Source organism: Alosa sapidissima, chromosome 17 (assembly GCF_018492685.1).
Source record: "Alosa sapidissima isolate fAloSap1 chromosome 17, fAloSap1.pri, whole genome shotgun sequence".
In the NCBI taxonomy this organism is placed as follows: Eukaryota; Metazoa; Chordata; class Actinopteri; order Clupeiformes; family Clupeidae; genus Alosa; species Alosa sapidissima.
The window spans coordinates 6,984,312-7,003,032 of NC_055973.1; the positions used below are offsets into that span (position 1 = coordinate 6,984,312).

The following is an 18,721-nucleotide window of genomic DNA, read 5'->3' on the forward strand; positions in this document are numbered from 1 at the left end:
ATGTGTAAAACAGAATAGCTAACTAGCATGTCTTTTATTGCATATTTACAGCATTATATACCACATGGGTTGGTTTAGAATCAATCAGGTAATTTGTAACAAAGTCCCTTATAACGTCTCAGGTACTCTGTAATAAAATTACTGAGAAGATAGTGTGAATTGTGGCATTCAATTAAGTACAAGAAACAGTCGCAGCCATCTCAGAGTTGATTAAAACGTCAATTTCCCATGGTTGGACGTCTTTGTAACATTACACACCTTTTGTCTGAAAAAGCCAATGTTAGCTGTCAATTTGTTGTTGTTGTTGTTTAACAGTAATCCAAAAAATAAATAAAAAAACTGTTCATATATTAGATGATATGCATCAAATTTAGAGGCGCATTCAAATCTGTATTTTAGAAGAATTTCTTAGAGGAACCAGATAGGAACCGGAATCTGTGTAATATGTTGTTGGTCAGACACTGTAGTGTGTAACGCCATTGGTCCCATCTTGGCTACATTGTAATCAGAGCGGAGAGGGAAGAGGACCCGTCCATATTATAGCTGCTGTTTCAGGTATCAAAATATACATTACTGCTAATGTCACCCTAACGTAATCTCACCAAAATCGATGTTGATATTATTATATCGTGTATTATGTTTTGTATTGAAGATCAGTGTCCATATATTGTTTAACAATTGTCAAAACCATTCATTAGCAGACTGCTAACTAGCCATCGACACCAACAAATGCGATGCGTATGTAAAATGACAGCTCGTTTGTCCAGATGGCTGTGACTAACCGGTGTTTGGATTGAGGTGCGGTTTCATAAAGCTTGAAACATTTTGTTCAGTGCTGTAGTGATACTTCTGCAACGCTCGCTTATTGTCTGTTGGATAGGTAGCTAGCTAACTAGCATGGAGACCGACTTTTCTTTGTCATGTCCCTCCTCCGAGATTAAATGTATGGGCACTCAATGTGTCTGTGATCCTTCCTGGGTCGGTGATTGGAGGTTGGGTTGACACCGTCAGGTTTGTTGCTCCGCTGTTCTGCGTTCCTCATCATGGCCTACTACATGGAATGTCATGAATAGACAATAGTATTGCCAAGAAAGACCTTGCGTTTCCTCCTATCATCGCTGTTATATTGTGTCAAGACTGTTTATCGGTCTTTGCTCACGGTGAAGCTGTGTTGACCATGTTATGCTAATGGCTAAAAGGCTTTAAGCTAGCGTTACTGGCATTCATTTTGTGTGAAGGGATTCGCTAATGGAGGATGGTATTTAAAGAAGGTTAAGGGGTGTTTTAAAATATCACCCTGATCTTATTTGTTGTTGAATTGACTATTGATGTAGCTGCCATTATGGTGTTCTTGATTATGTTAGATTATAACGATGTCTAAATGGTGGGGGGGTTGATGTTATGTGGTTGCTGATATGTCAGATTGGGAAAAAAGTGCCCTTTAATGATAGATGTGTCTGATTTAGCCTTATTATTGTCATATGACTCAGGCCTTCAAGTTGTGAATTGCATAATGTATTGCTAGATGTGCCATTTTATTAGGGTGAACCATGCAATCTCATAGATGCTACTTATCTCAGGTATAGTTATCAGATAAATAATAATGTAGCCTACTGCACTGACTATAATCCCACTCTTCTACTGAACGTGACAAGGCATAAACTGTATGCTAGATGCAAGTCATTTTGAGCCACTGTCCTTTAACAGTAACCTTGCCCCCCCCCACCCCCAACCCCCCCCCCTTCAAACAGCGGTTTCCATGGTGATGGACCCTCCGGGCGGGCGAGATGAGCGTCGCTCGTCTCAGGCAGAGCGGCTACGGCGGGAGGAGGCCTACTATCACTTCATCAACGAGCTGAGTGAGGAGGAGTACCGACTCATGAGGGACAGCAACCTCCTGGGGACCCCTGGTGAGTGGTCGACCCCCCCCCCCCCCCCCACACACACACACACATACACACACATACACACACACACACACACATACACACACAGTGTTAAATTGGGAGCTTAAACATTCCTAACAGAGTGACACTTTGTCAATAGAATTTGGATTAATCTCATTCTGCATCTGGGATGTGCTCTTTATATTACCTCCTTTTTTAGACCTGAAACCATCAGACTGGTTTCGGTTTCACAAAGATACTAGCTTCTTCGGAACCAGCTGGGACTTTGACACTATTTAGAGTTGACATTCTGGAGACAATTGTGGACTAGATTCTCTAACAAGGTTTCCCTTTCAGTATGTTTGGCTTAAGATTTTCCGTCTTTCTTTGTGTTCAGATTGCGTCACAATTTTGAAATGGTGATAATTCTGTACTTGTGGACTGAATCTCGATGGAAACATTTAAATTCATTAGATGCATTTAAATATACAGTAGTATGTATGACTATATTACAAAAACATACATTCTTCCAGACTGGAATGATGCTGAATCGCGGCTACCATTCCAGGTAGGACTGACAGCATCTTTAACAAGCCCTCGTTCTGATTTGACGCAGGATGGAAAACCCTGCACTTCAGTGACACTCTGCTTGCCACTGTGCATTCTGCAGCAATATGGGCACCCAGTGCATGGGCCGTGTAGTATAGTATAGTATAGAGTCTTTATTGTCCTATAAGGATATTCTTTTTCACACATATCATTGTTACATTCCATGCAGGATGTACACAGCCTCATACATATAACATATAACGTATAACATATAACACCCCCCCCCCCCCCCAGTTCCCTCCCTCCTCAACACCATACAAGCAAAAAGGTGGACAACGCAGACAACATAAAACACAAAAGAATAGGGGGAAGTTTGTTTAGTGCAGTGATTGCTGAGGGTATAAAACTTTTCTTATAGTGCGCTTTTTTCCAGTCCAGGGCTCTGTATCTGCGGCCAGATGGGAGTAGGTCGAAGAACTGGTTCAGGGGATGGTCAGGGCTGCTTACTATGGTGCGTGCAAGGCGTGTGGTGGCTGTGTCATTTGCATCAGTGAGGCTGGGGGTGGGAAGCTGTATTATCTTGGATGCTAAGTGTGAGATTTTAATGAGTTTGTTCTTGCTGGTGACATTTAGTATGGTGAAGAAACAGGGGGAGCAATAGAGTAAAAGGGGTTGGATGATGCTTTTGTAGAGTAGCAGAAGGAGATGGGGGGCAACATACAGTGATCTTAGTTTGCGTATTGCGTACAGTCTCTGTTGTGCACGTTTCTGTGTAATGGTGACATGTTCATTGAAGTTACGTTTATTGTCAATAGTGAGACCAATATATTTGAAAGTGCTGACCTGTGCAACTGGTTGGCCATGGATGGTGATGTGAGTGAGTCCAGGGGGTGATTTTGATGCATGAATGACCAGTTCTTTTGTCTTGTCAATGTTGAGTTGGAGGTAGTTATCAGAGCACCACAGTGCAAAATCTGTGATGGACTGGTGGTAGGCTGTGATGGAACTGTTGTCTGTAAGTAGTCCTACTATGGCTGTGTCATCTGCATATTTGTAGACTGCATTTGAGACATGATGGGGAAGTCAGGGAGGAAAGGGAGTCAAAGTCAGTCACCCTCCTGATCCCTTAAGGCATAGTTTGGTCAAGTCCACACTGTTTATTGTTCACCTCACTGCACCTCGCTATGGTATTGACATTCTACCTATATCCATTGTCGCTTGTTGGATTATTCCTTTTGAAAAATGTCCTTTGACAACTCTCTAGTTTGCATACCTGACCATTATGTTGGCATTTTGTTAGCAAAGGGTGCGTTTGCTTTATGACAGAATTCAAAGCAATCTGGAGTCTTATCTGGTGACTGGAGGAGCATTTAGACTGATGTTGTCAAGTGTAAGGTGGCTGAGTCATGTCTGGACAAGATGAGTAAGAAGTAGTATATTTTATATTGAGCCTTAAGCCTAACTGATCTGACACTTGTTGTGTGTGGTAAACTAATCTACAGTCTATTGCACGAATACTGTGATAATGCAGCTTCCTCAGTGTATAAAAAAACTCTTAGACGACCTATACTGTCTGCCCGGCATGGATGTAGACACTCTAAAATCAGGCCTAAAATTCAGTTTAATTTTCCAAATACCTAATAAAAACAAAAACATTCTAACATTATCTATCGACCTAACTACAGACTGCATTGTGCTTGTCTTCCATGGCCCTTCAGCCCGACTGTCATCCTAAGTCAGCTAGGCAGCATCCCAATCCCTTGAGACAGGGCCACATATTAAACCCCACTGTGACTATTTAGTTTTTGGCCATCAGATTTTCACAATGCCCTCACCAGTGCTTCTTATACAGAACAACCTGTTACTCTTGTTCTTGAATGACATTCGTGTCACCTCAAAATGGTACGTTAGATTGATGTGCTATGTTAATTTTGTTGTGTGATGACAATTAAAGGAACATAATGGGGATTTAGTGTAAAACTAGCATGGTAACTACACAAAAGGCATGCATAAACGTGACCATCACCAATAGCACCACAGCTGGCACAGATAAAATCTTGCTCGCACTGGTTATGCTAATGCTACTGCACTGAGCTAAAATGACGATGTAGCACTGTCTGTGTAGCTCTGTCTGTCACTGACAATGCTGTGAAAGCCTTTCTTACATTTTCAAGGGCTGGTCTGACTTGGACCACAGAACTGCATAGTGCTTAGTCAGAGTAGGTTGTAAGTAAGTGGGGAATAACTGGTGATGCCATGAGAATTAACTGAAAGATAATTCCAGAACTAGTTGCCTATTAACAATGTACAATAAAAGTAACAAATTGCTGTGTATTGTATAGTATTTAAAATGGCTCATTCCTGATACCTTATGGCTCACAATGTTAAGAAATGGGCTGGCCGTTTTGCAGTGTCACAATGGTGATATTGCACCGTCATGCTCTTTGCTTTTAATCACCATTACTCCACGCTGTTAAACTGGTGAGAGACAGAAGTGCCTATGAACAACCTGGCTAACCTGTGTGTGAATTTGCTCTGCACAGTCATGGTCATGGTGATAGCTGAGCAACCTTTTTTTATTATAAGCAATCCTTTTCATAATGAAGAACATAACCATGACCCTCAGTGCAGTGAAAGTGTACTGTATGTAGAGTATGTGTTGTGAACCAAGGGCATATACAGACAGTGTTTTTGATGCAGCAAACTGAAAGTCGGTGGTTCATGTGCAGAGAGTATTAAAATGAAGTATCAACTGCTGCTGTCCTGCAATAAACTATGCCATTAACTAAACTAATGCATGGGTTTTGTAAAAACAAGCAAAAAATCAAAGCACTTACACTGATAATGAGTACTTAAGTACTTCTGGTCAGGGCCATTAGTAGGGTCCATATTTGAAGACTTAAGTCAGATTTAAAGACACAAGGATCAGTGAAGGTCATAATATGTGACTACCAGATCCCATAGTGTATGTCCTAAAAGAACTCGGTCCACAAAGCAGAATTAATGATTAAGACGGGTCAATGACCTTTACACAGGCTTGCAGCGGCATCCCTAACTGTTTCTGTTAAAGACACAGCGCTCCATTTTGATTAGCTTTTATTTCCATTTCCTGCAGGTGAGGTCACGGCAGAGGAGCTGAGGCAGCGACTGGACGGAGCAAAAGAGAGGGTGTCGTCTCAGCCTCGACCAGAACCACGCCCACAGGGCAACGAAGGTGGAGAGGAACAAGGAAGCAGTGGTGAGAAGAAGAGTGGATTGGATGGGACAGGAGGGGGAGGCAGGAATAGAATGAAAGATTTTAAAGGTGCAGTCCTTGATCATGACCCACTCCAGCCAATTAACACGTTGCTTCAGGAGGACAGAAGCGAGTGGTGAAATTTGATTGGCTGATGAGCTAAAATATCATTAACCTTTCAAATTTAAGAGTCAATCTTTTAATAAAGGTGGAGAAGCAATAATTCACACTGATTGTGTTAATGTTTCTTTTAATCTTTTGCAAATTAGGAATCTGAAGGTTAATTGGGACTAATGGTAGAATTAATTTCTTGGCAATAAGCCTTTGACTCAGATGCAAGACATTTTAGTTCAAGATATAAACATTTTAAGTTGTGTGGAAGGTCTTAGAATTTGGTTAAATTTGTTGTTGCTAAAACAGTTGGTCAGAACTGTTGACTGCAGCTTGAACAGTTGGCCCAAGATGTCGCTGCATCTTAAACAGTTCTCGTGGTGATGTTATTGTTGATGTGTGTGTGTGTGTGTGTGTGTGTGTGTGTGTGTGTGTGTGTGTGTGTGTGTGTGTGTGTGTTGCAGGAGCTCCGGAAGCGGGCTCAGAGACGTCCAACGGTGACTCCCTGCTGGAGTGGCTGAACACATTCCGACGCACAGGCAACGCTACACGCAGCGGCCAGAGTGGCAATCAGACATGGCGTGCGGTCAGCCGCACCAACCCCAACAGCGGCGAGTTCCGCTTCAGCCTGGAGATCAACATCAACCACGAGCAGCCCGACGCGGCGGAGCATGGTGACGAGCTCCCGGTACCCCAACCACCTCCGCCGCCACCGCCTCCTCCACCCCCACCTCCCTCTCAGCCGCTGGCTCCTTCCTCCATCCGCACGGCCGTCTACAGCACCCCGAGACCCACACCCTACACCACCCAGCGGCCCTCCGCGCCCTTCTCCCACGCCCACACCCCGTCTCACAGGCCCACACTCGGGCGGAGGTCCCAGGCCAGGCGCACGCGCAACAGCACCACGTCCCCACTTCCCCCTCCCCCACCTTTACCTGTCCCCCTCACGCCCCTGAGACGTAGCGTGGCCCCCCAGCCCGCGAGCCCCCAGCCTGCGCCCGTAGTCGCTGCCGCAGGTCTGACCTCGCAGCCGGGCCCCGAAGGTGGCAGTGAGGGGCCAGCCCAGCCGCAGCCCCCCTCGTCAGGCCCCACCGCTGGGGAAGCTCAGCAGCAGCAGCAGCAGCAGCAGCAGCAGGAGGCCCCAGAGGAGGCGCCCGAGGACCCCTCCTGTGGTGCACCGGCCCAGGAACCCCACCAGGGGGCGCCGGCTGGGCGCGAGGCACGCAGCAGCAGGACTCGATTGCGTGGGCGCGTGCGCAGGGCGCTGGCCGGGGGGGGGAGTGGGGCCGGTGGCGGCGGCGGCGGCGGTGGACTTACGTCCCGCTCATCACGCCGAAGCCGCTCCCCCTTGCACAGAAGTCCCGCGTCCACCCCGGCTGCCGCTCCCGCTGGCGTCGCCTCCACCGGCACTAGTACCAGCGCGGCCTCGACCGCCGACCCGGCTGAGCTCGGGGGGAGCACAACGGCCACCGTGGCCATGGAAACGGGCGAAGCGGCTTCCGCCGAACCAGCGGAGGCGCCCCTGGCCGAGGGCTCGGCGGCTGAGACTAACGAGGAAGAGGCCGAGTCCCACGGAGGAACGGGCCCAGGTGGAGCGCCAGGTGCCGGGGGAGGCGGGGGCAATGGAGGGGGCGTACGACGCCACCCCACCATCATGCTGGACCTGCAGGTGCGCCGGATCCGGCCCGGCGAGAACCGCGACCGGGACAGCATCGCCAGCCGCACGCGCTCCCGGGCCCGCGCCGCCGAGAACACCGTCACCTTCGAGAGCGACAGCGGCGGCTTCCGGCGCACCATCTCGCGCTCGGAGCGCGCCGGCATCCGCACCTACGTCAGCACCATACGCATCCCCCTGCGGCGCATCAGCGAGACGGGCCTGGGCGAGCCCAGCTCCACCGCACTCCGCTCCATCCTGCGCCAGATCATGACCGGCTTCGGCGAGCTCAGCTCCCTCATGGAGACCGAGGCCGACTCCGAGAACCGGAGCGGGGCGGCCGCCGTGGCCGCGGGGGGACAGGACGGAGGAGGAGGCGGCGGCGGCGTCACCATTGGAAACGAGGGCTTGGGCGCCGGGAGTCACAGCAACGGGGGCTCTGGCTCGGGAACGTCCGAGGCCGACCGAGGTGGGCAGGGTGCTGGGGAGGGCGAGGTTGTGTCCGGAGGAGGAGTGGGAGGCGGCGGCCAGGGTCAGGGTAGAATTAGTGGTGGCACTGGGGTGGCATCTGTGGGCACAGGTGGTGGTGCTGGTGGCGGTGGCATTGGGGTCGGGGTTGGGGTCGGGGTCGGGGTCGATGGCCGGCCAGCCAGCAGGGACACCAACAACCTAGTGGAGAACGGCACGCTGCCAATCCTCCGGCTGGCGCACTTCTTCCTGCTCAACGACGAGGAGGACGAGGAGCACCCGCGTGGGCTCACCAAAGAGCAGATCGACAACCTGGGCACGCGCACCTACGGCCAGGCGAGTCTGGAGGCCGAAGCCGGCCGCGCCTGCAGTGTCTGCATCAATGAGTACGCCCAGGGCAACAAGCTGCGCCGTCTGCCCTGTGCCCACGAGTTCCACATCCATTGCATTGACCGCTGGCTCTCCGAGAACAATACCTGCCCCATCTGCCGGCAGCCCATTCTGTCCAGCCATCACGACTGACCCCACCCCCCTAATCCCAGTTCTCTAGCAATTTTCCCCCACTCACCCCAACTTACCCCACAATGACATTTCACACCTCCAGCCACAGGGTGGAGCTGTGTTTCTGTAAATATGCGCTTCAATGTTTTCATTCATGGAGATCCATTGTATTCAAGCTGAAGGTAGATGGAAAAAAAAGAGATACCAAAAGTGGAATCTATAATGCAGAGAAATTAACAAAGCTTTATTTTTTTAGACCTCTTGTGTTTCAGCGACTTTTTTTTTTTCATTTTTTTTTTCTTTTTTCATTTTTCTTTGCTCCCTGTCTCTTCTGTGACCTCCCTGTGTTGCTACTGAGGTCCCTGTATTACACGCAGCATGACTAACGGCTGCAGAGTTACTCTTAGCAGGACACCTAACCCAGTCATTTTTAATTTCCCCTGTTAGGTTTACGCTATGCTGTCATACACACAGACTCCAGGAGCATTCAGACAGACTGATGGACAGACAGACAGACCTCTGGTATTTAACCCAGCTGTGTAAATATATGGACAACTCATTGCTGGGTTAAAATGATTTCGGGAGACATTGAGATTTTGGGTCTCAAAAAATTGAAGAAATGAAAAATGCTTTCGTTTGCATTCTTAAAAGAATCCCATACGTTTTAAGCGCTTACAGTGGAATCCTCCATTTTGTATTTTTAAAAGCTCTTATTAGAGACCTCCATTTAAATTATCGGACTCCCTTGAAAAGGTATATTAATGCGTATTCAATCAAACAGGATTTTAAATAGTTTTAATCAGGATGGCATTGAGGTGTGTGTGTTTTTTAAAAAAAAATCTCATCACATTTTGTTTTTTATTTTACCTTACATCTTTACGTTTCATCTGTCTATGATTTTGTTCACAACTTGCTGCTTCTCCGGCTTTCTTTGATATGAAAAAGGTCATATGGTTATCATTTACATTATTTTAATCAGCCTATCTTACACTACAGCCTGTGGGCAGCACAAAATGCCAGGTGTAAGGGTGTCTTGATATTTAGGCATTCACTTCATACTTTGTTCAATCATTATTTTGATTATAATTGAAAATGTTGTGTCCTATTTACAGTTTGTACATGTTAGTCCTTGTTCCAACTAATAGGAAATGTTGGAACATGGGGAAAATGTGCATTTGAGTCTCCAAGTGATTAGTCATCTAACATTTCTGGACAAAAAAAAGGAAAGCAGTTGCACTTAACCTCAGCAAATGGACTGTGCGTCAATAGTTTTGCATGATAGTTTTATACCCACCCAGTTTATTTTGCTGTAACATTTTAAAAGTTGTAAATTATCAAAGACAAAACCCAACACAATTATTGTGACTTGCTGAGTGAAAGATAATCAGGAAGTCTCCAACCCATTTTCCCCATCATGCACTTGGGCCAGAAGAAGGTCCAGGTGGAGGAATAGTATTGAATTCGAGCAGATGGGTGGAATTGATCCCCCACTTTGAGACCATTATTTCCAAATGAAATAGGACTGAAAAGTATTATATTTTTAAAATTCACCACAGACACACATTCACACCCTGCTTCTCCTTTGAAGAGCGTCTTTTTGCACCTGAATGACAATGGTCACTTTTTCTCCACTGCCTGGTGTCTCTGCCCATTGCTTCCATGCAGGTGCTCATGCTTCTCTGGATGTTTTGCTTCAGGTCATGAAACTGAAAGCCACCTTTATTCTAGCTGCACCTACTTTTTGCAGTGTTGCACTACCACCACCAGGGGCAGTAAAACATCAGCCAAATGTGAAAAAAAAAAAAATGAAGATCAACATGTTTTTGTTTCGTTTTGTCATTGCTTTAGGTTCTTTTGTTTCTCTGTGTTTGTTGATCCAACAACAGAAAAAGAAGAATGCTGTTTTGTGACATATTGCTTCTTCCTATGCCCCTTCTCTCTGAAGTGTGAGTGTGAGTGAGTGTGAGTGTGTAAAAAGGAGGAAGAGTTGGTTGGCTGTTGTGTTGTGTTTTGAGTGCAAGCGAAGATTACGTTGATTGAGTGTGTCTTAAGGTGTCATTAATCTGAATGTTAAGAAGAGGCAGAGCAAGGGGTCTTTGGCCATAAAGTTCAGAACTGAATATTTAGTTCTTATTTAAGATTAAAACAACAACATGGAGATATGACTATGTATTATGTTATAATGTGATGATAAAAAAAACTGTTAAGAAGAATATGTATTCTGTTACTATGTAATAAAGTAAAAACATGGGTTTCTTCTCTGCCCCTTCACATGGGAATTAAAATAAGCTTTGTTATGCCTGAAAAGTGTTCTGTTGTCTGTCATTTATGACACAAGAATAATCCATTATTGACACAGTGCTTTTTGTTTTGCTTTGAGTTCTCTGCCCACAAATATGTATGACATGAAATCTGGGCCCTGGTACATTTGTGCAGCTTTTGCTATATTATAGGCCTACATTTAACTATAGGCCTGTGGATTTTTTATTTTATTGTATTTAATATGCACACGCGGTTTCCAGGGTGTGTTTAATTGTGTTCCTGTAAACCGAACTGATAGAGATGTACTTGCACTGATAGGATGACGGGATAAACATCCGCCTATGGAAGGGATTCACGCGAGTAATGCGATGGATCACTCTAGTCGCCAGAGGCGCGCTCACGCTCAACATTGCGCGCTACCGAGGGTGACCCAACGTCTCCGACTATGCACCGTCTCCCGGAGACCGCAGCCTTTCGTCCGGCCCGCATTCCCCTGCTGTGTCGCTGAGCTACGAGCTATGCCATCATATCGGTCTCCCTGTCCGAGCCCTACACAGAACCACGCAGGATGTATTTTAACAGGCGATCGAAGAAGATCCACAGCGAGGGAGGTAAGGCATGACATCAGCGGCACCAGCAGTGTGCCAACGGTCGGTGAAGCCTGTCAGTGATATCCAATTTGACGGGATACATTATTCACAGTGCTTTATGGTCTTTGTCGAAATTGTTTGTTTGTATGGCCAGGATGTAGTACATTCGTCCTTGATGGAATCGGGCGAAATTGTTTTTACTTGGTATGCGGCACGGCCCGTGCTTGCCGCTTCGCATCATGATCTGTCACAACCGTTTGAATAGACGACGAGATTATAGTCGATGTCTTGTCAATTCAGCATTTCATCACTAGGTCTGTTGCCCTGACTAGGATCGGGTTTAGTTGTTGGTCGGTGATTAAACGATGGCGCATTTAATACCAGAACCACTGATTTGAAGCCTATACATGTATGGTGTCATGTATTTTTTTACAGATAAGCCGCAGCGTGCATTGCATATATTCGAGTTACGCAGGCAGTAGATGAGGTTCCAGGCTTTGGGTAAATTCGCATAAATTACAGCTAGGCAGACGTCCGATACCCAATACTGATGATGACATGACTTAAAGGTCACGTGACTTTGTAAAGCGCTCTCGTTTTCTAAACCCATCCTGAGAATGCTCGTTCACCTGTTGAGGTAATGCTGCGTCCCCATCTCACATCCAGCATGGGACTGTATGGGTTGCCATTAAACGTGCTCAGAATGTGAATTTGAGTTACGAAATTCAGTGCGGTCTTTTTATAGCCTGCAAAACGGGAGATAGCCAGAGAAAGAAAGGAATGCGTCACTATGCGCTCTCGAGTCTATTGCTTTGCCTCGCTCAGGTATCCAGGCGTACACTGAGAAACGCTACGCTTGGCTACACAATTTCCTCCCTCGGGCTTCATACTGTCGCACAGCGAGGTTGACTTGGCATCGTAGGGTGGGGGGTGCAAGAAGCGATGGCTGACTGAAATAGGATGACGGTGTACTAACAGAGCGAGGATTACAACGAGGAGGTCGCATTTGGGGAGATTGCTGAGGCGTTTTGGCAGAAGACCCGCGCATGAGTGTTTATTTCGTTGGCTTTGGGTGGATTGTAAAGCCCGTGTGAGTGAGGCGCACGTGCTCGCGCGAACGCGTATCTGTTACGCGAGCGTTACAAATGCATTGTGGGTTTAAAGCAAGTGATTGTATAGCGAGAGAGTTTTTGTCGCCTGATGGCCCCCAGCTTGTTCCAGAAATAGCGCCGGGCCATATTGTAGGGAAGTAGTGAGTGCAAATGGACAGCCATCCAGTAGCAAAATAGGACAGCAAGAGAGCGAGTAGTGGGTTTATAATGCTGGCCTCACCAACAGACCAAAGGAGACCAACTCCCAAGTGAGTAGCACTGATTGCATGACTGTCACTCACGCGCCAACCCTGCAGAGTACCATACAATCTAGACCTTATCATTAGCTAACTAACTTTTACTGCAGTGTCTTATGGGACGCTGATAACTTGTTGGAGAGCTTGACCAAAGATCACTTGACTGCTGGCAGGACCAATACCGCCCGCCCTCGCAATCTTCTGGCAGAAAACTCTTCAGTAATCCACTCTTACCCCTGCCCCCATTTCCTTAAGTACTTATGTAACATGCCCTCACACATCAGTGACAGCTGTCTCCTATGGCCCTCAGACTTTTCTATATGGCCCATATGTAAAAAGGAGACAGCGGGAAAAGGATATGTTGAACAGGCCCTGGTCCTGAGAATATGTACTGGCTTATAGCATGATGAAACCAAATATTTCAATCCAGTTGAGGGACATTACTATAAAGGTGCATATCTACGTCTGTTATCTAGGCAGCTTTTATAGGCTACTTACCGTCAGGTTAGCATTGAATTTGATTGTGTGTGTGTGTGTGAGAGAGAGACAGACTGGAGTACATCTTAGATAGGATGTATGAGAAGGAGTTCGCCTTAAATGGATACTTCTGGAATCTACAACTAATATTTTTGAACTTATTTTTAATATGGTAGCCAGTAGTTGCCATAGGGAGTAGGGCCTATACAAATGAAGACCTGGTAAAATGCATTTACTTTAAATTGCCACATGGGGGCAGACTTGTCAATGCTAAAAGTTTAACTGTAAGCATTGAAAACTAAAGGTTCAGACAGGAGAAGATAGACAACATGTAAGCATTTGAAGGAACAGAAAAATCCTATTGCATGGAATTTTGTCTTCACATAGATTTGTATTTTGATGGTGTGTCAGCCCACTGCTCGTTTTCTGTTTCCTCCATATCAATCCAGGCACATCGGTTCTTGAGATGAGCTGTCAGTCGGACAATGATTGACAGTTGTGTATCTTCTATTGGTTTTGATTGTCTTTGGTCTGTCTCAAATGAGACACCACTGATTAAAGGAGAGACTGTGCACTGCATGCACACACACACACACATACACGCACACACACCTTTTCTTTCTGTTTCATCTCAGATCACACACACACACACACACACACACACACACACACACACTTTCCCTCACACTAGTCTCCAATAACTCATCTAGAGCTGTGTTTTTGCCACCTCTTCTCCTCTCCTCTCCTCTCCTCTCCTCCCTCTCCTCTCCTCTCCCCCATCCCCTCCTATCTCTATTGACTGTACTGTCTTTGTATGTGTGTGTGTGTGTGTGTGTGTGTGTGTGTGTGTGTGTGTGTGTGTGTGTGTGTGTACGTGTACGTGTGTATTCATGTCTGTATGTGTATGTGTGTGTTGTTCTCTCCCGCGGCTGGCGTGTGGTCCGGTCTGGTCTCGCCTCCCCAGAGCAGTTAGTGTTGACCCCTCTTAGCCAGGAGTCCCCCCAGCACGGGCTCCCGAGCCAGCCCCTGACCCCGGACCAGCCCACGGCCACGGGCTCCACCATGCGCTCCCGTCTGGTCGACACGTTTGACAAAAGTGAGTGTCTCTCCTGACCAGCAGACCACTGCTACTGCTACTGCTGCCTCTGATGCTGCCCATGCCGTGTCCCTGCTGCTGCTGCCGCTGCTTGTGGAGAGCCTGGTGCATGACGCTCATCTGCCTGACCCCCAGCCTGACCCACTTTTCCCCACCCCACCCTACCCTACTCTAGCTTGGTCCCCTTCCTCTCCTCTCTATAGTGCAGAGTCCTCTGCATTGGTAGGCCAGTGTATGCATATGGATACATACACACATACACACACACATACATACATACATACATACATACTGTACATACATTACATACATACATACAAATGAAAACTGGCATGAACATATAAGGCGGTTTGGAAATGTATACATTTGCAGACATACAAAGCAAGGTTAGCAAAGATCCACATTTACTTACATGCATACACACACTGATTGATATGCAATGGGCACACATAGAGGTTCACATTTACTTTGAAATATCTGCACACATGCACACACACAAGCACATGCGTTCTCACACACACACACAAGTGCCTTCACAAATGGGTATACATACAGCCCAGTTTCCAAAAAAGTTGGGATGCTGTGTTATACAAATAAAAGCAGAATGTGATCATCTTCAAATCGGTAAACCTATATTTAGTTACAAAAGAGAGACATAGACAACATATCAAATGTTGAATCTGACAAAATGTACTATATCATGAAAAATATATCATAATTTTGAATGATGTCTGATTTGATGTCTGCAGCATCTTTAAAAAGAGTGGCCCCATGATTGGGAATAAGAGGGAAAGAGAGTCTCTCAGAAGTAAAGATGCAGAGGAATTCATCGCTCTGTGGAAACCTCTGTGGGTAAATAATATAACAATATAAAAATAATGCTTCTCAGCGTGAAATTATAAAGAATTTGGAAATTTCATCACCTATAGTACATAATATTATTAAATTCATAGAATTCAGTCCAGGACAATCTTTGTAAATAAGGGACAGGGCTGAAAAACAATATTGGATACCTGTAATCTTTGTGGTCTGAGATGGCACTGCATTAAAAAACAGACCTGCTTCTGTAAAGAAAATTATTTTATTAGCTCAGGAAAGTTAATAAACAATGTCTATGAACACAGTTTGATGCTCCATCCACAAATGCTGGTTAAAACTCTACCATGCAAAGAAGAAACCATATTTAGACATAATCCAGAAATGCATCTGTCTTATCTAGGCCGGAAATGCAACCATTTTATCTGGCCCCGGGCCCAACATTTAATTCTCAAAACTCCAGTAATTGGTTTCCTCAGTTCCCAAACATTTAGAAACTGTTGTTTAAAGGCATCCTTAATAGTTTTTAGACCTTAACATAAATTGAAATTGAACCCCCCCCCCCCCCCCCAGGAGTTGTGTTCATACTTTGTTGAAAAAGACGCATATTTTGTTTATTGTTGTGCTTCTCAAATAGAGGGGGGAGCCCGAAAGCAAATCTTGTTAAGGGTGCCTTTAATTACCTCTGAAGGAACACAGTGGTAATTTGTCCCTGACGTATTGCGGGCATCAAATTCAACATATATTTCCAAAAAACAATATTTACTACTGTTTCAACAATTGATATGTTGTCTTTGCACAATTCTCAAGTCAATATAGGGTTTACATGATTTGCAAATTATTGCACTATGTATTTATTTACTTTTTAACTTGACATTATACATCCCAACTTTTTTGGAAACGGGGTTGTAGATTTACATGCTAGCTTGGAAATACACATTTCTATAGACAGAGCCAGATGCCCTCCACACATGAAGGACTCTGTTTGTCATGTACTTTTCTTTATTTCTCTCTTCTACAACCTTGGTGTCTGTCCTTCTCTCTACCCACAAAAACACTTGCTTATTGCATGCATGCATTTTAGGCACGGACCAAAATGCATGCTTGCACTTGAGGACATGACGTGGTGCTGGGACTTTGACAGCCTGTGTTAGAATGTGGGATCCTCACAGCGTGTGTGTGTGTGTGTGTGTGTATGTGTGTCATAGAGGATGTCGTGGGATGCATGGTGGATATCTGCTTCAGCATGTGTGTGCATATTTCTTGTTGGCTGGGGGGAAGCATAGCAGAGAGTGTGTGTGTGTGTGTGTGTGTTCGTGTGTGTGTGTGTGTGTGTGTGTGTGTGTGTGTGTGTGTGTGTGTGTGTGTGTGCATGTGGCCTCACCTGCAGGATTAGTTGGGAAGTGGATTAGAAGCAAGGTGAAGTTGCCGAGACGACAGAGCGCAGATTAACACTGGTGGTCACTGTGGGCTCTAAGAGGCTTTCACTCCTCGCGTACCGCGCCATCGCCATGACAACTGCAACGCACTCGTCCCGCTTGCCCCACTCGAGCAGACCCTGAGGGTCAACGTTGACCTGTGGGTCACCTTGGCAACAGGAGCAGCATGGCCGTGAGGGGTAGGATGATGTTGCGGCGAGGGTCCGTAGGTAACGCTTTTACTGGCCGCAAAGTGCGGGCATTTCTCTGGAACTGCTTTAGTGTGGGTGGCACAGCGTCAGCCAATGAGAACCAAGGAGGCTCGTCTCTTTTCACCTTCCGTTGCTCTGCTTGTCTGTGCATTTGTTCCGCATTTGTTGTTTAGGATTATGCTGGTGAATGATGATTTAGTGTTTTTCATGGCTCCTTGTGACTGCAAGGTACTTTGCTTGCTCTCTAGTGTTGTGTCTACATACAGTCACAACAGTACAGAGAGAGAGAGCGTATGTGTTTCATCACTTCCTACACTCTGCCAAACTTTCCTTTCCTTTCCTTTCACTGTCTATGGCTGTCTGCAACGGCGCTCCTAGGGTTACTGTTATTATTGTTGTGCAGCTAATCCCATGACGAGAACTCAATGCTGCCATGCGATCCCCTCCAGATGTTCCTGCCAATTAGCGTGTTGTCACAGGCGCTGAGTGACGGGCACTGATATTTTATGCCATCGGAGAAGGGGAGCGGCCTGCATGAATTGTCCGTGTAGAGCGGTGTAATAAGCACCCTGATATGCCATAGGCGAGGGGATGAATTATGCATGATGGAGGAGGGGTCATGTATAATTCAGCAGACCTCAGACACGGAGGAGCAGTGAAAGCCTGGCACTGAACACCATGCTGTGGTCCAGCAGGCTGGCACACCCAACAACCCCCCCCAACCACCCATATGTCAGCGGGTCATCAGTGCCACACACATGACCCTCCACTCACCCCCTTATACATGTGTGCATATTACACATGAGTAGTATATGTGCTTATGGCTATAACTGACCTGTAGATGAGGAGGCTTCTGTGTTTATGTGGTAATGTAGCTAAGGTAAATATGGGTGGATTTTCCAGTTCTATAAATCAAGGAAGTAAGCAGGCAAAGGGGATTCTTTACAGTTATGCATGCATGGAAACGTCACGAGAGCAGCAGTGGTGGGTATACTGCCGAGTGTGTTGTATTGAAGAGTATCTCTGTTAATTGAGCAGTTTTTTGTGAGTTTTTTTTTGAGAGTTTTTTTTGGGTGAGTAGAATCATGAGTCACGCGGTGTGATGAAGCAGATGAATAATTAATGGTACGGAGGAATCCAGCGTCTGCTTTTGTTTTTCATGGCCTGTTTGTCTGTCTGATAAAGGACACCTGAGCTCTGCTAAACTGGCTATTTTCCTTTGGCCTAGCTCAATGGAATAGAACCTTGAGTTATTCATGGGCAAAACAATACGAGTGAGAGAGACGTGGCCATAACCTTCAACTGCACGTACGTCAACCCAAATATCTAGATTGGCAGAGTAAGTACCCAAAGATCTAGATTGGCAGAGTAAGTAATTACTGTAAAGCTAATAAATCAAACCGTAATTGGTTATATGTGGAAAGATACAATGTTCACCAGCAGATGAAGGATATAACGTATGAGACCTTAGGTGCTGTTAGGAGCCTATTATCCGAAATCTTGTGTGGAGCTATTTTCGTCTTCCCTGTCAGGACGTACAACTCGGTTATGTGCAAGGCAGCTCAGCGTCCTAGGTTACATCACCATCATGAATTTGTGATCATTATGAGTAAAGTTCAAAATCCAGTTTGCTCCAACTGAAAGTGTGTGCATTTACATGTCATGTATTTTATGCATGCATAAAGAGAGGAGCAAAGACATCGATGATATAATAGACTTGGATGAGCCCGGGATCTGTTCAGGTCTATTTTACAGGCCCAGGACAGCAGCTAATTAGCTAAGACCATTAAGTCATTGTGCCTCTGCCCCGGGGTGAGGATAGGCTGCATTTGTTGGGTAGAAGGTAGTACAAGGGATCAATTGATTTAAAATCATATAATCTATTAGGGCTGCACGATTATGGCCAAAATGATAATCACGATTATTTTGATCAATATTGAGATCACGATTATTTATCACGATTATTAATTAATTTTAGTGACAAAAATATTTTTTCCCTAAACATATTGGACTTGCTATCTGGCTCACCCAAATTCTTCCCCTCACATTTACTCCCCTAAATTACTGCAAATATAGATTTGACTGCGACTTCCAAACT

The 18,721-nt window shown here is 45.8% G+C and overlaps 2 protein-coding genes across 12 annotated transcripts in view; both read left to right on the plus strand.

Moving 5' to 3' along the window:
* The first annotated feature begins 473 nt into the window (after positions 1 to 473).
* rnf6 (ring finger protein (C3H2C3 type) 6) lies at positions 474 to 10,705 on the plus strand. The gene is made up of 4 exons (XM_042068217.1): positions 474 to 555; positions 1,752 to 1,910; positions 5,551 to 5,673; positions 6,246 to 10,705. Exons 2-4 carry the CDS (start codon positions 1,760 to 1,762, stop codon positions 8,423 to 8,425), a joined length of 2,454 nt encoding a protein of 817 aa, XP_041924151.1. The 5' UTR covers positions 474 to 555; positions 1,752 to 1,759; the 3' UTR covers positions 8,426 to 10,705.
* A 232-nt stretch (positions 10,706 to 10,937) lies between these two features.
* atp8a2 (ATPase phospholipid transporting 8A2) overlaps positions 10,938 to 18,721 on the plus strand; it is a 65,078-nt gene continuing 57,294 nt past the window's right edge. For 3 of the 11 annotated variants that reach the window (XM_042067595.1, XM_042067591.1, XM_042067594.1), the window contains exon 1: positions 17,590 to 17,962. Coding sequence is in view for 7 of the 11 variants with exons in the window: in XM_042067589.1 (XP_041923523.1) it covers positions 11,235 to 11,277; positions 14,046 to 14,177 (175 nt within the window). In the remaining 4 variants the exon portion in view is untranslated. Of the gene's footprint in view, positions 11,278 to 12,216; positions 12,617 to 14,045; positions 14,178 to 16,583; positions 16,642 to 17,589; positions 17,963 to 18,721 lie in introns of those variants that run through there. The other 8 variants (XM_042067583.1, XM_042067584.1, XM_042067586.1 and 5 more) reach the window with 6 other exon arrangements.